The sequence below is a fragment of the Coregonus lavaretus genome, assembly GCF_964263955.1.
Source record: "Coregonus lavaretus genome assembly, chromosome: 9".
NCBI lineage: Eukaryota > Metazoa > Chordata > Actinopteri > Salmoniformes > Salmonidae > Coregonus > Coregonus lavaretus.
The window spans coordinates 32,791,816-32,808,140 of record NC_139996.1 but is presented as its reverse complement, the minus strand read 5'-3'; the positions used below and the strand labels follow the sequence as shown (position 1 = coordinate 32,808,140).

At 42.1% G+C, this 16,325-nt stretch overlaps 1 protein-coding gene across 1 annotated transcript in view; it reads left to right on the top strand.

The window, feature by feature from the left end:
- LOC311134773 (enhancer of mRNA-decapping protein 4-like) overlaps positions 1 to 16,221 on the top strand; it is a 62,969-nt gene extending 46,748 nt beyond the window's left edge. Inside the window, exons 23-29 of the mRNA XM_084168553.1 lie at positions 2,350 to 2,505; positions 4,182 to 4,297; positions 5,097 to 5,262; positions 5,550 to 5,736; positions 6,117 to 6,336; positions 6,490 to 6,653; positions 14,314 to 16,221. Coding sequence (XP_084024679.1) covers positions 2,350 to 2,505; positions 4,182 to 4,297; positions 5,097 to 5,262; positions 5,550 to 5,736; positions 6,117 to 6,336; positions 6,490 to 6,653; positions 14,314 to 14,497 — 1,193 coding nt within the window. The 3' untranslated portion in view covers positions 14,498 to 16,221. The remainder of the gene's footprint in view (positions 1 to 2,349; positions 2,506 to 4,181; positions 4,298 to 5,096; positions 5,263 to 5,549; positions 5,737 to 6,116; positions 6,337 to 6,489; positions 6,654 to 14,313) is intronic.
- The last annotated feature ends 104 nt before the right edge of the window (positions 16,222 to 16,325 follow it).

Genomic DNA, 16,325 nt, shown 5'->3' with positions numbered 1-16,325 from the left:
TGGAGCCCCAGGCCGAGGGAGATTGACAGTTATTTTGTGTTTCTTCCATTTGCGAATAATCGCACCAACTGTTGTCACCTTCTCACCAAGCTGCTTGGCGATGGTCTTGTAGCCCATTCCAGCCTTGTGTAGGTCTACAATCTTGTCCCTGACATCCTTGGAAAGCTCTTTGGTCTTGGCCATGGTGGAGAGTTTGGAATCTGATTGATTGATTGCTTCTGTGGACAGGTCTTTTATACAGGTAACAAACTGAGATTAGGAGCACTCCCTTTAAGAGTGTGCTCCTAATCTCAGCTCGTTACCTGTATAAAAGACACCTGGGAGCCAGAAATCTTTCTGATTGAGAGGGGGTCAAATACTTATTTCCCTCATTTAAATGCAAATCAATATATAACATTTTTGACATGCTTTTTTCTAGATTATTTTGTTGTTATTCTGTCTCTCACTGTTCAAATAAACCTACCATTAAAATTATAGGCTGATCATTTCTTTGTCAGTGGGCAAATGTACAAAATCAGCAGGGGATCAAATACTTTTTTCCCCTCACTGTATATATTGATATATATACTCAGCAAAAAAAGAAACTGCCCCTTTTCAGGACCCTGTCTTTCAAAGATAATAATTAGTAAAAATCAAAATAACTTCACAGATCTTCATTGTAAAGGGTTTAAACACTGTTTCCCATGCTTGTTCAATGAACCATAAACAATTCATGAACATGCAACTGTGGAACGGTCGTTAAGACACTAACAGCTTACAGACGGTAGGCAATTAAGGTCACAGTTATGAAAGCTTAGCACACTAAAGAGGCCTTTCTACTGACTCTGAAAAACACCAAAAGAAAGATTCCCAGGGTCCCTGCTCATCTGTGTGAACGTGCCTTAGGCATGCTGCAAGGAGGCATGAGGACTGCAGATGTGGCCAGGGCAATAAATTGCAATGTACTGTGAGACGCCTAATACAGCGCTACAGGGAGACAGGACGGACAGCTGATCGTCCTCGCAGTGGCAGACCACGTGTAACAACATCTGCACATGATCGGTACATCCGAACATCACACCTGCGGGACAGGTACAGGATGGCAACAACAACTGCCCGAGTTACACCAGGAAAGCACAATCCCTCCATCAGTGCTCAGACTGTCCTCAATAGGCTGAGAGAGGCTGGACTGAGGGCTTGTAGGCCTGTTGTAAGGCAGGTCCTCACCAGACATCACCGGCAACAACGTCGCCTATGGGCACAAACCCACCGTCGCTGGACCAGACAGGACTGGCAAAAAGTGCTCTTCACTGACGAGTCACGGTTTTGTCTCACCAGGGGCGATGGTCGGATTCGCATTTATCGTCGAAGGAATGAGCGCTACACCGAGGCCTGTACTCTGGAGCGGGATCGATTTGGAGGTGGAGGGTCCGTCATGGTCTGGGGCGGTGTGTCACAGCATCATCGGACTGAGCTTGTTGTCATTGCAGGCAATCTCAACGCTGTGCGTTACATGGAAGACATCCTCCTTCCTCGTGTGGTACCCTTCCTGCAGGCTCATCCTGACATGACCCTCCAGCATGACAATGCCACCAGCCACACTGCTCGTTCTGTGCGTGATTTCCTGCAAGACAGGAATGTCAGTGTTTTGCCATGGCCAGCGAAGAGCCCTGATCTCAATTCCATTGAGCACATCTGGGACCTGTTGGATCGGAGGGTGAGGGCTAGGGCCATTCCCCCCAGAAATGTCTGGGAACTTGCAGGTGCCTTGGTGGAAGAGTGGGGTAACATCTCACAGCAAGAACTGGCAAATCTGGTACAGTCCATGAGGAGGAGATGCACTGCAGTACTTAATGTAGCTGGTGGCCACACCAGATACTGGCTGTTACTTTTGATTTTGACCCCCTCTTTGTTCAGGGACACATTATTCAATTTCTGTTGGTCACATGTCTGTGGAACTTGTTCAGTTTATGTCTGTTGATGAATCTTGTTATGTTCATACAAATATTTACACATGTTAAGTTTGCTGAAAATAAACGCAGTGGACAGTGAGAGGACGTTTCTTTTTTTGCTGAGTTTCTTTTTTGGGTTTGGAAGAAAATACCACTCCCTTGTGTGCGCTGCCGGTAATACCGTATGGTACAGGAACGGTAGGAAGGTATGAAAATCTGGATACCGTCCAACCGTGATCACTGCAATATATAGGACAGTGTTATGAATGCAGATATTGTAGTTTAAATGGATTTCAATTCAAATGAACCAATAACCTTTTGTCTTCTAGAAAGGTGCTTAATTAAGACCATTGTTTTGTTGCATCAACCCACCACACAAGTTCCTCTGTTTGATCCTTGACCCAGCGTTGAATCTCAGAGAGGAGAATGGAGAGAATCCTAGCAGAGGGACACAACTGTAACCAGCAGCTCCAGGAGCATCTCTCCCAGCAGCTGGGTCAAACTCTCAGTAACACCCTTTGTAACCGGCTGGACAAGACTCTCCGAGAGGAGATGAAGAAGACTGTTCCTCCCAGTTAGTACACTTCCTTCATTTTTCCTATAGCATATTCTATGTTTTTTATCAAATAAAAGTGTTTAACTGTGCACAGTAGTGGTCAAAAGTTTTGAGAATGACACAAGTATTGGTCTTCACAAAGTTTGCTGCTTCGGTGTTTTTAGATATTTTTGTCAGATGTTACTATGGTATACTAAAGTATAATTTCAAGCATTCCATAAGTGTCAAAGGCTTTTAATGACAATTACATTAAGTTTATGCAAAGAGTCAATATTTGCAGTGTTGACTCTTCTTTTTCAAGACCTCTGCAATCCGCCCTGGCATGCTGTCAATTAACTTCTGGGCCAAATTCTGACTGATGGCAGCCCATTCTTGCATAATCAATGCTTGGAGTTTGTCAGAATTTGTGGGTTTTTGTTTGTCCACCCGCCTCTTGAGGATTGACCACAAGTTCTCAATGGGATTAAGGTCTGGGGAGTTTCCTGGTCATGGACCCAAAATGTTGATGTTTTGTTCCCCGAGCCACTTAGTTATCACTTTTGCCGTATGGCAAGGTGCTCCATCATGCTGGAAAAGGCATTGTTCGTCACCAAACTGTTCTTGGAAGGTTGGGAGAAGTTGCTCTCGGAGGATGTGTTGGTACCATTCTTTATTCATGGCTGTGTTCTTAGGCAACATTTTGAGTGATCCCACTCCCTTGGCTGAGAAGCAACCCCACACATGAATGGTCTCAGGATGCTTTGCTGTTGGCATGACACAGGACTGATGGTAGCGCTCACCTTGTCTTCTCCGGACAAGCTTTTTTCCGGATGCCCCAAACAATCGGAAAGGGGATTCATCAGAGAAAATGACTTTACCCCAGTCCTCAGCATTCCAATCCCTGTACCTTTTGCAGAATATCAGTCTGTCCCTGATGTTTTTCCTGGAGAGAAGTGGCTTCCTCGCTGCCCTTCTTGACACCAGGCCATCCTCCAAAAGTCTTCGACCTCACTGTGCATGCAGATGCACTCACACCTGCCTGCTGCCATTCCTGAGCAAGCTCTGCACTGGTGGTGCTCCGATCCCGCAGCTGAATCAACTTTAGGAGACGGTCCTGGCGCTTGCTGGACTTTCATGGGCGCCCTGAAGCCTTCTTCACAACAATTGAACCTCTCTCCTTGAAGTTCTTGATGATCCGATAAATGGTTGATTTACTTGCAATCTTACTAGCAGCAATATCCTTGCCTGTGAATCCCTTTTTGTGCAAAGCAATGATGACGGCACGTGTTTCCTTGCAGGTAACCATGGTTAACAGAGGAATAATAATGATTTAAAGCACCACCCTCCTTTTAAAGCTTCCAGTCTGTTATTCTAACTCAATCAGCATGACAGAGTGATCTCCAGCCTTGTCCTCGTCAACACTCTCACCTGTGTTAACGAGAGAATCACTGACATGATGTCAGCTGGTCCTTTTGTGGCAGGGCTGAAATGCAGTGGAATTTTTTTTGGGATTAAGTTCATTTTCATGGCAAAGAGGGACTTTGCAATTAATTGCAATTCATCGGATCACTCTTCATAACATTCTGGAGTATATGCAAATTGCCATCATAAAAACTGAGGCAGCAAACTTTGTGAAAATTTAATATTTGTGTCATTCTCAAAACTTTTGACCATGACTGTAGAATCATTGAGAGGTAACTGTTTGGACTTCACAGCTATCACCAAGAGTCTGGAGCCTGTTACTGCCCAGATGAGTAACACCATCGCTGCTAAACTGACAGCTGTGGAGGCAGCACTGAAGGAGAACGTTAGCAAAGTCGTGAAGTCAAAGGTTAGTGGCAACAAATTCAGATCATCATGTTCTCTAGAGCAGCATTTCCCAAGCTAGGGGTTGAAAATGGGATTGCGAGATGATAAATAAAATAAAATATATAGTAATACGGCGCTTAGTTCATAGAACCGCAGTCACGTGAGTAAACTTTGATATCTGCTATTAGCTTTTGTTTTTTTTCCGACAAATTTGAGTAACTTTTGAACGTTTGAGGCTATAAGCTATTATGACCCAATTTTCTGGAAGCTAAGACTCTCAGGAACACACACGTCTTTCCTTCCACGGCTCTCACAAGATTTGCATGACTCATTAGAACAGAGTGGTCAGGACCAAGCATCAAATCAGCAAAAAATGATTGAAAGCAATGATGTTCTTTTCTACACAGAAGATCATACACAAGTACTGCCAGATGATCTTCATTGATGTTTTCCTGAACTTCCTAATACTTTTCTGAAGCATTTCAGTTACTTACTTAAGATTGAAATACTGTCAAAAATATTGTCAGACTGATTTGTAAAATACTGTCATAGCACCAAATAAAAAGTAAACATTGGCAGTTTACATCACTTTATTCACATGGTGGGGTCGCAATTCTTTTAAATATTAAAATGGGGTCTTGGGCCCAAGAAGTTTGGTAACCTCTGCTCTAGAGCCTAGGTGTTGGTCATTGGATCAAGGAATGTAGTCGTCCTATAGCTCACTTATTCAGTGCTCTCTTATTCACTCTTCAGTCAAAATGCACACATAAAAATTACCTGAAACATTCATCTTCGTTATCCCTCGATCCCTTCCTGTGCAGAACACCACAGATGCTATCGGCCGGGCAGCTGCCGAGGCAATGCAGGGGCCTATCCAGGCTGCCTACAAGGATGCTTTCCAGAGCATTGTGCTGCCTGTGTTTGAGAGGGGCTGCCAGTCTATGTTCCAGCAGATCAATGATAGCTTCAAGCAGGGTACCCATGAGTGTAAGACAATCCTATTACTAACTGTTAACCCTCAGCATTTCTACTCCTGGCTGTTTCTTAGCTTTATGCAGTACCACGAGAGTAAGGTCAAGAACTTAGCCTAATTTTTAGCTTGTCGCATTTATCAAATGTCTATTTCAAGTAGAGCAGTGGGCTTTGTATGTATTGATAAACATTTGTTACATTTGTTTATTCAGCTGATTTTATATTGTGCTAACAGCACATCTGAATATGCCTGACAGATCTTTCTGTGTCGTACTGAGGATGTTTGTTTGTTTTCTTCATAGATATCCAGCAACTGGAGACCCATGTGAAGAACAGGAAGCAGCATGAGCAGGAAGCACAGGATCCTATGATTGGCCAGCTGCAGCAGATGATTGACACGTTCCAGAACTCAACGGATCAGCTGGCCACCACCATCACAGCAAGTGTCCGCTCTGAGGTCCAGCACCAGCTCCACATGACAGTGGGAAAGTAAGTCCAACCAACGTCCGACAGAAAACTATTTTTTTTTATTTGTAGTGATTGATAAAGCAACCAGAGACTGATCAGACATCCCGAACAGATGCCTTAGAAAGCAGTTTGGGTTGCCATATTGAGTGGCTGTGTAATGGATTTGGTTGAGTAGAAACAAATAAACCTTAATCTTGGCTTAATTTCAGTACATAAATTCAATTGAACCACAAAGTTTGCGATGCAATTAATTTAATGACTTTTAGGTGGGACTGTGGGACTGAATAACTTTTTGTAAGTGTTTTGGATCTTTCAAAAATGTCTGTTTTTAGGTATTGACACATTTTCAACCATTTCCATGTTTTGGTTATATAACGGTGCCTGTTCGGTCATGTGTCCAGCCTGCAGGACTCGATCCTGACCCAGGTGCAGCGCATTGTGAAGGGTGAGGTGAGCATGGCCATGAAGGAGCAGCAGGTAGCTGTGAACTCCAGCATCATGCAGGCCATGCGCTCTGCTGCAGGCACGCCCGTCCCCAACGCACACCTGGACTACCAGGCCCAGCAAGCCAGCATCCTGCAGCTGCTACAGCAGGGACAGCTCAACCAGGCCTTCCAACAGGTGTGAGTCCTTCTCCACTCTACCTCCCTGACACACTTCCACTCATCCCATCACAGCCTCTCCTGTCCAATGCGTGGTGGATGTCAGAGGGCATTATTTAAAGATACCTGTGGTGTCTGATCTCTCTTCTCCTCCAACCCCCCTCCTCTGTAGGCCCTGTCAGCCTCTGACCTGAACCTGGTCCTGTATGTGTGCGAGACCATCGACTCCCAGCAGGTGTTTGGCCAGCATCCCTGCCCCCTCATCCAGCCAGTGCTGCTGTCCCTCATACAGCAGCTGTCTACTAACCTGGCCACACGCTCGGAGCTCAAGATCAGGTACGCATGCGCACCCACAGGAACATGTTATAAGTTGGCTGAATGTCATTAAGTTCCTCTTCCATATCCACCCAAATTAGCCTAGTTGAGTTCTCAATAAAGAGAGAGCCTATTTGGGCAGCTACAAAGGCTTCTTGATAGAATTGCATGTTAGGGAGCTTTAATCCTCCCTTCTCAGTCTTTGCCTGTATTCTCGCTAGTTTCATCTTGTCCCTTTTACCGGCCCAAATAAACTCAGTAATTATTTTGTCTATGGATTTAAAAGTATAGACAGGTATGGATAGTGATAACATGCTGATTACGTAATTCAGTTTAGGAGCTATGACCATCTTTTTAACCTGTATCCTACCCCATAATGAGATTTGAAGCTTATCCCAGCTCTTAAATTGGAGTTGAATTTTGTTAGTGGGTCAAGGTTTTCAGTAATCATGTTGTCTAGACCAGGATTTAAAGCGATCCCCAGGTACCTCAAGTTTTTAGGGACCCATTGAAACCTCCAGTTGAGGAAGTCATTTCTCAGACAATGTTTTGATAGGGGAATTACTTCAGATTTGGTCCAGTTTACTTTATAGCCCGATATCTCTGAGAATGCATTTACAAGGTCCAGTAAAGGCGGTATGGAGAGTTGGGGGTCTGACATGAATAGTAATATGTCGTCTGCATAAAGCAGTAGTTTATTCTCCCTACCTCCCATAGTAACCCCTTTGATTGACTGATGCTGCCTAATGGCTTCGGCTAATGGTTCTAATGCTAGAATAAATAGGAGGGGCGAGGGACAGTCACCTTGTCTCGTGCCTCGTCCTACAGAAAATGGAGATGTTCGTAGTCCGTTAGTGACTACTATGGATTTGGGGTCATTGTACATAAGTTTAATAATATTCTGAAAGCCCTGTCCAAATCCAAATGTATTTATTGTATAATGGAGGTAGTCCCAGCCCACCCTATCAAAGGCTTTCACTGCATCTTGGGATAAGGCTGGCACTGAAGTATCAAAATCCTTTGCCTTCCAGATGACATGCAATAGGCGTCTAAGATTATCAGATGAAGCTCTGGCTTTTACAAATCCCACCTGGTCTGGATTTATGAATTTCTTAATGATTTGATTTACCCTCATAGCCAGAAGTTTTGTAAACAACTTTCCATCACAATTTATCAAAGAAATTGGACGGTAGCTCCCACACTCATGGGGATCCTTTCCCTTTTTGAGGATTAGGGTGATCACTCATAGAAGGTGGGAGCTCACCTGTGTCAATCGATGTGTTAAATGTTTTCAATATTTCTGGGCTAAGCTGCTCTGCAAACCTTTTATAGAAATCACTGGGTATCCCATCCAACCCTGGAGTTTTACCACTGTGTGCTTGTCTTATAGTTTCGGTCAATTCCTCCAAAGTAATAGGGCGGTCGAGCCAATTCCTGTCTTCCTCTGTTAGTTTAGGAAGGTTCAAATTCTGAAAGAATGCCTCTGCTTTCTGTATATCTAAAGGACCTTCTGAAATATAAAGTTCCTGATAGAAGTCTTGAAATAAATTGTTTATTTCTTTATGATTGGTAATCAGCGTGCCTGTCTTATTTCTGATTCCACATACTTGCCGATCTGTTTCTCTAGATTTCAATTGTCTGGCCAACAGTTTTCCTGCCTTTTCACCTGATTCATACCATCTCTGCTTCAGCCTGTACAGTGAATATTCAGCTTTTTTTACTGAATAAAGTATTCAGCTCGTATTTGGTTTTCTTCAGCATTACCAGAGAAATGTTGTTAGGATTGGACCAATATTCCCTCTCCAGCGTTTTGAGCTCTGTTTCAAGTTTCTCCATTTTCTGTTTATCTAGTTTCTTAATAGTAGCTGATCGTTGAAGCATTACTCTGCGTATATAAGCTTCCCAGACATGTACCTGTTTTGCACTATTGTTTGTTTCAAAGAATATCTTAATGTGTGTGTTAAGGAATTCACAAAACACCTTGTCCTGTAAGAGGCTAGTGTTCATTCGCCAACATTTATATTTTTCTCTTTCTTCTCCTATTCCAACAGTCAGATCAATGGGAGCATAGCTATCGTGCCCACACTGCAAGCACCCACTTTACCTATGAGAGAGTGTGAGACAGAAAGTAGTCGATGCGTGAATAAACGATTTGCCTATTTGAAAATAATGTGTAATCGCGAGCGGTTGGATTGATCAATCTCCATATATCATAAAGACCAGCATTTTTACACAGTGTTTTAATTGCTTCTTGAGTTTTTGAGGTCCTGGTTAGAACAGTTTTGGATTTATCTAAAAAAGCATCAGGGACCTGATTGTAATCCCCCCCCTAGTACCAGAGGAAAATCACCGAAATCCAGTATTATTTTGTTAAGTTGAAGGAAGAAGTCTGTGTCCTCATTTGGAGCATAAATATTTCCCAATATTATGTTTTGTCCTGAAATCTTTACAAGTAAAATCAAGATTTGTCCCTCTTTGTCCTTAAACTCTTTTTCCACTTGAACATGTATACTTTTGGAAAATAGAATAGAGACAACTCTCTTTTTTTGGTTGAATGTATTATGGTAAGCACTGCCCACCCATCTGTCTCCCACCCTAGGAGCATCCCTTTCCAGCAGGTGGGTCTCTTGGAGCAGAATCACGTCTGAGTTTTTTTGTTTAAGATAATTCAATATCTTACGTCTTTTTAAATATGAACCTAATACTTTCACATTTTACGACGTTACTTTAATCACATTGGTCATTATATCTGAAAGGTTGTAAATATATTATTACCAAAACATGACGAGCGTTAGAATATTTTTAATCAATGCGTTTCTGATAGCCACTGCTTAGCGAATACAATGAAAGTGAATGACTGGTAATGCCCCCCACCTAGAACACTTAACTTCCCATAGAACAAATATGTCATAAACATATCCCAACCCCACACGGTACAACATTTTTTAAAGACAAAATAAAAATCTCCCTCCCCCCTAAACCAGGCTTTCATCCGTGTGAAGTGTCCCGAGGTCTTCCGAGCACTGATGCTCCAACTAGAATAAGAACGTTTTACCAACGCCAAATATAGAAATGACAGAGATGACATGTCATAGAGATGACATAGATCAACCAAAAACATTGAAAATAAAGACAGGCTGATCATTATTCTCGCAAAGAGAAGAGATTACCTTTCTCATGTAGACTGATACATGAACTGTCTAATTCCAAAAGACAGGGATGTAAGGTGAGGTCAAACACAAAAGGGAGACCGGTATAGGTCATAATAATGATAAAATAAAATAAACTGACTAACACTTTGGGTTGTGCTCATCACGCATGGCACAAACACGCCTGTTATGGCCTATATTGACCCACTATTGCTGTTGTTAGAGTGAAAACGTATAATATATATGTTTATCCCCGCTATAACCATAATACAGAAATATATGCTTGGACTATATTCCTGCTTAATCTAGTACTATAATGATGTCAACTGTAAACCAGAAAGATAAATTATAGGCAGCATTTGTAGCATAAACACTCAATGAGACTGTTAGTCACAACATATGAGGTTCTCTCACCTTAAAGAAAAATTGTTGTCTATCCGTGATGAACCACTGCCACCATGCAGATCTTCCATAGCCTTCCACGCTACTCAAATTGTTCGGCCTCATTGACGTTCATGACACACTTCTTTGCCTCCTTTGGGTCTGTGAAACAACGTAGTGATCCTCTCACAGTAACCCAGAACACGGCAGGATATTGCAACAAGTATTTCAGTCCCGTTTCATGCACATATGCCTCACCTCCGTGAACGCATTTCTCTAGTCCTGAACCTCCTTGGAAAAGTCAGGGAAAAACTCCACATTTTACCCTTTCCTGTGAAAAATCCTGAGCTCTTTAGGTCTGAGCCGGACCTTCTCCCTGTCGGTGTATCGTAATATTTTCACCAGGATAGGCCGGGGTTGCGTGGGGCTGGTCCTGGGCGCAGTGTCGTCGGTGTCCGATGTGTTCTCTCGATGATCATGTTGTTAACATCCTCCGGTGTGTTATCAAATAGGTTGCGTAAAATGTCTTTCACACAATCTCCCGTATTTATGTGGATTTCGGGAACCCTTCTGATCCGAAGTGTGTTTCTCCGACTGTAATTTTCCTGGTATTGAAGTCGTTCTTCAAGTTTTTCAATCACAGTCTCCATTTTCTCAACAGTGTCATTTAGGCGGGTGTTCTTGTCCTCCAGGGTTGATATCCTCTCTTCTGCACTTGTAACTTGGTTGTCGAGAGTGTCCATTTGTTTTCAGTGCGCCCACTTTGTTTTATTTCAGTCACATCTTCTCTTCGAGATTTTTGTTCATTTTGCAAATCTCATTTAGAACTGGGTCATCAGGCTGTTCTCTGCCATTTTCCTTGCTAGCAGCAGCTGCAGGTAGAGACAACATTTTCATGGTTTTCGTCAAAAGTGTCTGGTTTTGTGCGTTTCGAAGTTGTTTTTCCATGTAACCGATATTTTGGACAATTAGTTAACAAAATGTGTAGCTAGGCATTGAATAATTAGTTAAAATATAGTTGGAGCTACACAGCCTCTTTAGTTAGCTGCTGCTCCTCGCCACATCGTCGTCGGAAGTCGGTGGTGGACAATTATTGATACACACGGGAAACGGTTGATCGTGAAAAACCCAGCAGCGTTGCCGTTCTTGACGCAAACCGGTGAGCACTTACAGTGCCTTGCAAAAAAATTCATCCCCCTTAGCGTTTTTCCTATTTTGTTGCATTACAACCTGTAATTTAAATGGATTTTTATTTGGATTCATGTAATAGACATACACAAAATAGTCAAAATTGGTGAAGTGAAATGAAAAAAATTACTTGTTTCAAAAAATTCAAAAAAATAAGTAACATAAAAGTGGTGCGTGCATATGTATTCACCCCCTTTGCTATGAAGCCCCTAAATACAATCTGGTGCAACCAATTACCTTCAAAGTCACATAATTAGTTAGATTGCACACAGGTGGACTTTATTTAAGTGTCATATGATCTCAGTATATATACACCTGTTCTGAAAGGCCCCAGAGTCTGCAACACCACTAAGCAAGGGGCACCACCAAGCAAGCGGCACCATGAAGACCAAGGAGCTCTCCAAACAGGTCAGAGACAAAGTTGTGGAGAAGTACAGATCAGGGTTGGGTTATAAAAATATATCAGAAACTTTGAACATCCCAAGGAGCAACATTAAATCCATTATTTAAAAAAAATTGAAAGAATATGGCACCACAACAAACCTGCCAAGAGAGGGCCGCCCACCAAAACTCACGGACCAGGCAAGGAGGGCATTAATCAGAGGCAACAAAGAGACCGAAGATAACCCTGAAGGAGCTGCAAAGCTCCACAGCGGAGATTGGAGTATCTGTCCATAGGACCACTTTAAGCCGTACACTCCACAGAGCTGGGCATTACGGAAGAGTGGCCAGAAAAAAACCATTGCTTAAAGAAAAAAATAAGCAAACACGTTTGGTGTTCGCCAAAAGGCATGTGGGAGACGCCCCAAACATATGGAAGAAGGTACTCTGGTCAGATGAGACTAAAATTGAGCTTTTTGACCATCAAGGAAAACACTATGTCTGGCGCAAACCCAACACCTCTCATCACCCCGAGAACACCGTCCCCACAGTGAAGCATGGTGGTGGCAGCATCATACTGAGGAGATGTTTTTCATCGGTAGGGACTGGGAAACTGGTCAGAATTTGAAGGAATGATGGATGGCGCTAAATACAGGGAAATTCTTGAGGGAAACCTATTTCAGTCTTCCAGAGATTTGAGACTGGGACGGAGGTTCACTTTCCAGCAGGACAATGACCCTAAGCATACTGCTAAAGCAACATTGGAGTGGTTTAAGGGGAAACATTTAAATGTCTTGGAATGGCCTAGTCAAGCCCAGACCTCAATCCAATTGAGAATATGTGGTATGACTTAAAGATTGCTGTACTCCAGCGGAACCCATCCAACTTGAAGGAGCTGGAGCAGTTTTGCCTTGAAGAATGGGCAAAAATCCCAGTGGCTAGATGTGCCAAGCTTATAGAGACATTCCCCAAGAGACTTGCAACTGTAATTGCTGCAAAAGGTGGCTCTACAAAGTATTGACTATGGGGGGGTGAATAGTTATGCACGCTCAAGTTTTCTGTTTTTTTGTCTTATTTCTTGTTTGTTTCACAATAAAACATATTTTGCATCTTCAAAGTGGTAGGCATGTTGTGTAAATCAAATGATACAAACCCCCCCAAAGATCAATTTTAATTCCAGGTTGTAAGGCAACAAAATAGGAAAAATGCCAAGGGGGGTGAATACTTTCGCAAGCCACTGTACTACCATACCCCGTTCAAAGGCACTTAAATATTTTGTCTTGCCCATTTACCCTCTGAATGGCACACATACACGATCCATGTCTCAATTGTCTCAAGGCTTAAAAATCCTTCTTTAACCTGTCTCATCCCCTTCATCTACACAGATTGAAGTGGATTTAACAAATGACATCAATAAGGGATCGTAGCTTTCACCTGGTCAGTCTGTCATGGAAGGAGCAGGTGTTCTTTATGTCAAAACACATCGATGTTAATTCTTAAACACACCTTGGATGTAATAAACCAGCTATCGCAGCTTGAGATTTAAATGTTTTGTTTGGTCTTAATCAGGTTTGTGCTCTCTTTTACAAGCCTCCCACAAGGAACATACTGACTGACAAACCTTAGTCACATTTCCTCCATGTTGAGCTGTATCAAACTGCAGCTGTAATGCTTTTTACCCGTTTAGACCACATAACAAATGTGTGTTATGGGAACATGACAGGCCCATGAATATGAAAACATGTCCAGACAATGCACTGCCAAGTCCCTTTACTGCTCTTTAAGAGCTCAAATGATCAGTCTTAATCCAGTTTGAATTGCATCCTAAAAACTAGCAGCCTGATACTGGCCTGCTGTTGAGAGTTCTACACCATCTGTGGGACTGAATCTGTGTCTATGTGGCTGAGGCTGTACACATAAAGGGCCTTTTTCAAACACTCCATGCCTTTTTAATGCATGGTACGAAATATCTGTTGTATAAACCTATTTTGACCTCAAATTTTAAGGACTGTCGCAATGCAACAGTTTTGAACCAGGTGTGCAAGAAATCACAGAACAGATGTGCTGCTCTTGAATGTTTATTATCTAATATCATGCACATTTCATGTTCACCAAAAATGTGACTTTGTGCAAGGGCTTTTAAGGGCATATCAGTCTCAGTAGAGTAGAGACCTGATTGGGCTGTTGTCCAAGTAATAAAAAATAAATAAAAAAAGGGTAGGGCTTTGCTGAAATTAGAGGGGAATTGGGCACTTTGAGCATTGGGAGGTTAATGGCTCTTAAGCCCCAAGATTACCATTGAGAACTGTGCTTAGAGGTTTTAAATGCATTGGATTGGGTCAGATGTAAAATTGGAACAATCTGATGCGATGCATTTGGGTTGAGCCATCTGGATAGGGTAACAGGACAGTGCTGCTGGGCGATCAGGGTCACTCCACTGCGTTTACTCTGTTTTAATCAAGGTAATGCAAGGTAATTAGGGCAACTTTGTCGGGACGTGCAAGCCAATAACACTATTGGCTTAAATGGTACGATTTGAGTCTTCTAAATGCCCACGGTAACCTTCTCTGTGTCTGTATCAGTTACTTAGAGGATGCTGTGATGAACCTGGACCATGGTGATCCGGTGACGAGGGACCACATGAGTGCGGTGCTGTCCCAGGTCCGACAGAAGCTGTTCCAGTTCCTGCAGCAGGACCCACACAGTCCTCTCAGCAAGAGAGCCCGGCGCCTGGTGATGATGCTTCAGGGCCTGGTCAATCACTAGTTCTGTGCTTTTGGTGCCCAATTATGGAGCCCCTTCGCTTCCCTGTTCTGCTCCCACACAGTTAGAACAAGGTGCAGTGAATTTCATTGATGTGCTGAGGGGAGCAGAGCTGTACTTAAAGAGATGTGAGCATGATGTATAATGGCTGCACTTTCTGTACCCTCTGCCCTTTCTGATGCATTGTACATTGCAATTGAACATTTTGTTTTAGCTTTCAATTTTTCGTTTTTGGACTTGTGTAGATTTAAAGTTTTTCTCAGTTGGAAACCCCCTGTTCATGAGTTCTATGAACCTTGCCATTATCTTATTTCTATCTTTTCCCTGTATAATAGAGGCTGTTTGAGAAATACCTATCCTAAATGTAGACAGTCGGTACAGATGGATGAGCCCTTTATGTTGTATTATGTTTTCTGTATATTCAACCATTCTGTTAAATCCAGTGTTCTGACTTTAGTTCAGAATGCTCTTTTGCTTTGAGGGACTTCTAAACTTGCTTGAAGACTTATTGAAGTAGTTATACTCCATAGAAAATGCTTCTAACAAATTATTGTTACTTATACTGGCTCTGTTTTTGCTTCAGGATATCCAAGTTATGTTCATAAACCTGATTTACTTCTGTTCTTTAGAGGGCAGCCCTTTGTGTGAATGCAATCACATTCATATTTTTTGCATGGTTTCTTCTTGGCAACTTGCAGTCTAGTTGGAAAGTTCAACAAAACTTGAAGCATGGCTTAATGTTTTTAAAGGTATTATTTGTCTTCTAAGTTAAAATGGTTGAATTATTTAGGTACAGACCCGTGAAACTTGTCATGAAGGTTCTGGTGTCATCGGTTTAAGATTCCTTTCTTAGACCTAAAGTAGAATGAGGGGGGACGTAGGGCATTGTGAACTAAGCTTGGAGGTGTTTCTTGCCAGTCCTGCACACTAGTCCTGAGACATGCTTATTTTACCAGGCCAGAATTATGTTTTTGTTTTACCGTAGTAGTGGTTGGTTTGATAAGCACCTTTGGCGTTCCAATTTATTTAACAGGACTTGTTGAAAGTTGATTCCCAACTCCAGTTTTTCAGTTATTTGAGTTTCATCAGTGAACACTATATAGTTTCTAGGTCATCTTCAGCTGCTGATTGATTGACAAAACGCTAGGCATGCCTGTATGCTCTGGAGAAACCATGCATAAAAAGGCAAACTACTATCTTCAAGGTTATAAGCCATCTGTATTACCAAGCCACAAAGCTATGTAAAGCAGACAGTAATGTCTATTTTCTCCACAAGGTTGAGAGTGAGGATGAATCTGTCCATGGAGGAGTAGGTTGATGATCCATCTTTTATTGTACTGAAAGTTACATGTCTGCATTTCTGGAAACGGCCCCTTTTTCACTCCGTGCTCTCTATTCACTAAACTAAATGTTTATCTGGAATAGCATTTCTTTGACCTGAAGTGTGCTCTTAGATAGTTTTACTTATGTTTCATAAAGATCAGGGTTAAGCAACAAGAATCACAGACATGGATGTTGATAATAGTAAGATTGTACATAAACGCTATACAATATATATAATATTTTTTCCTAGTTTGCAAAAAAAACTTTGAAATCATGTTTTGTGTATTACACATTTTGATCGTTTAATTTCCATCGTGTTTTGTTCCCTGTGCTTGGATTATGTTGTATATTTTACACTCGTTTATTTTACCCTGAACGTTTTTGAATAAAAAATGAAAATGGTTAAATGCATTGCATAGTGCCCGTTATTTCACATGTTGCCTATTGGACACCACATTGACGTTGTTACATTTTGTGGGAAATATAGTGGCCGGAGTCCCACTTTCAC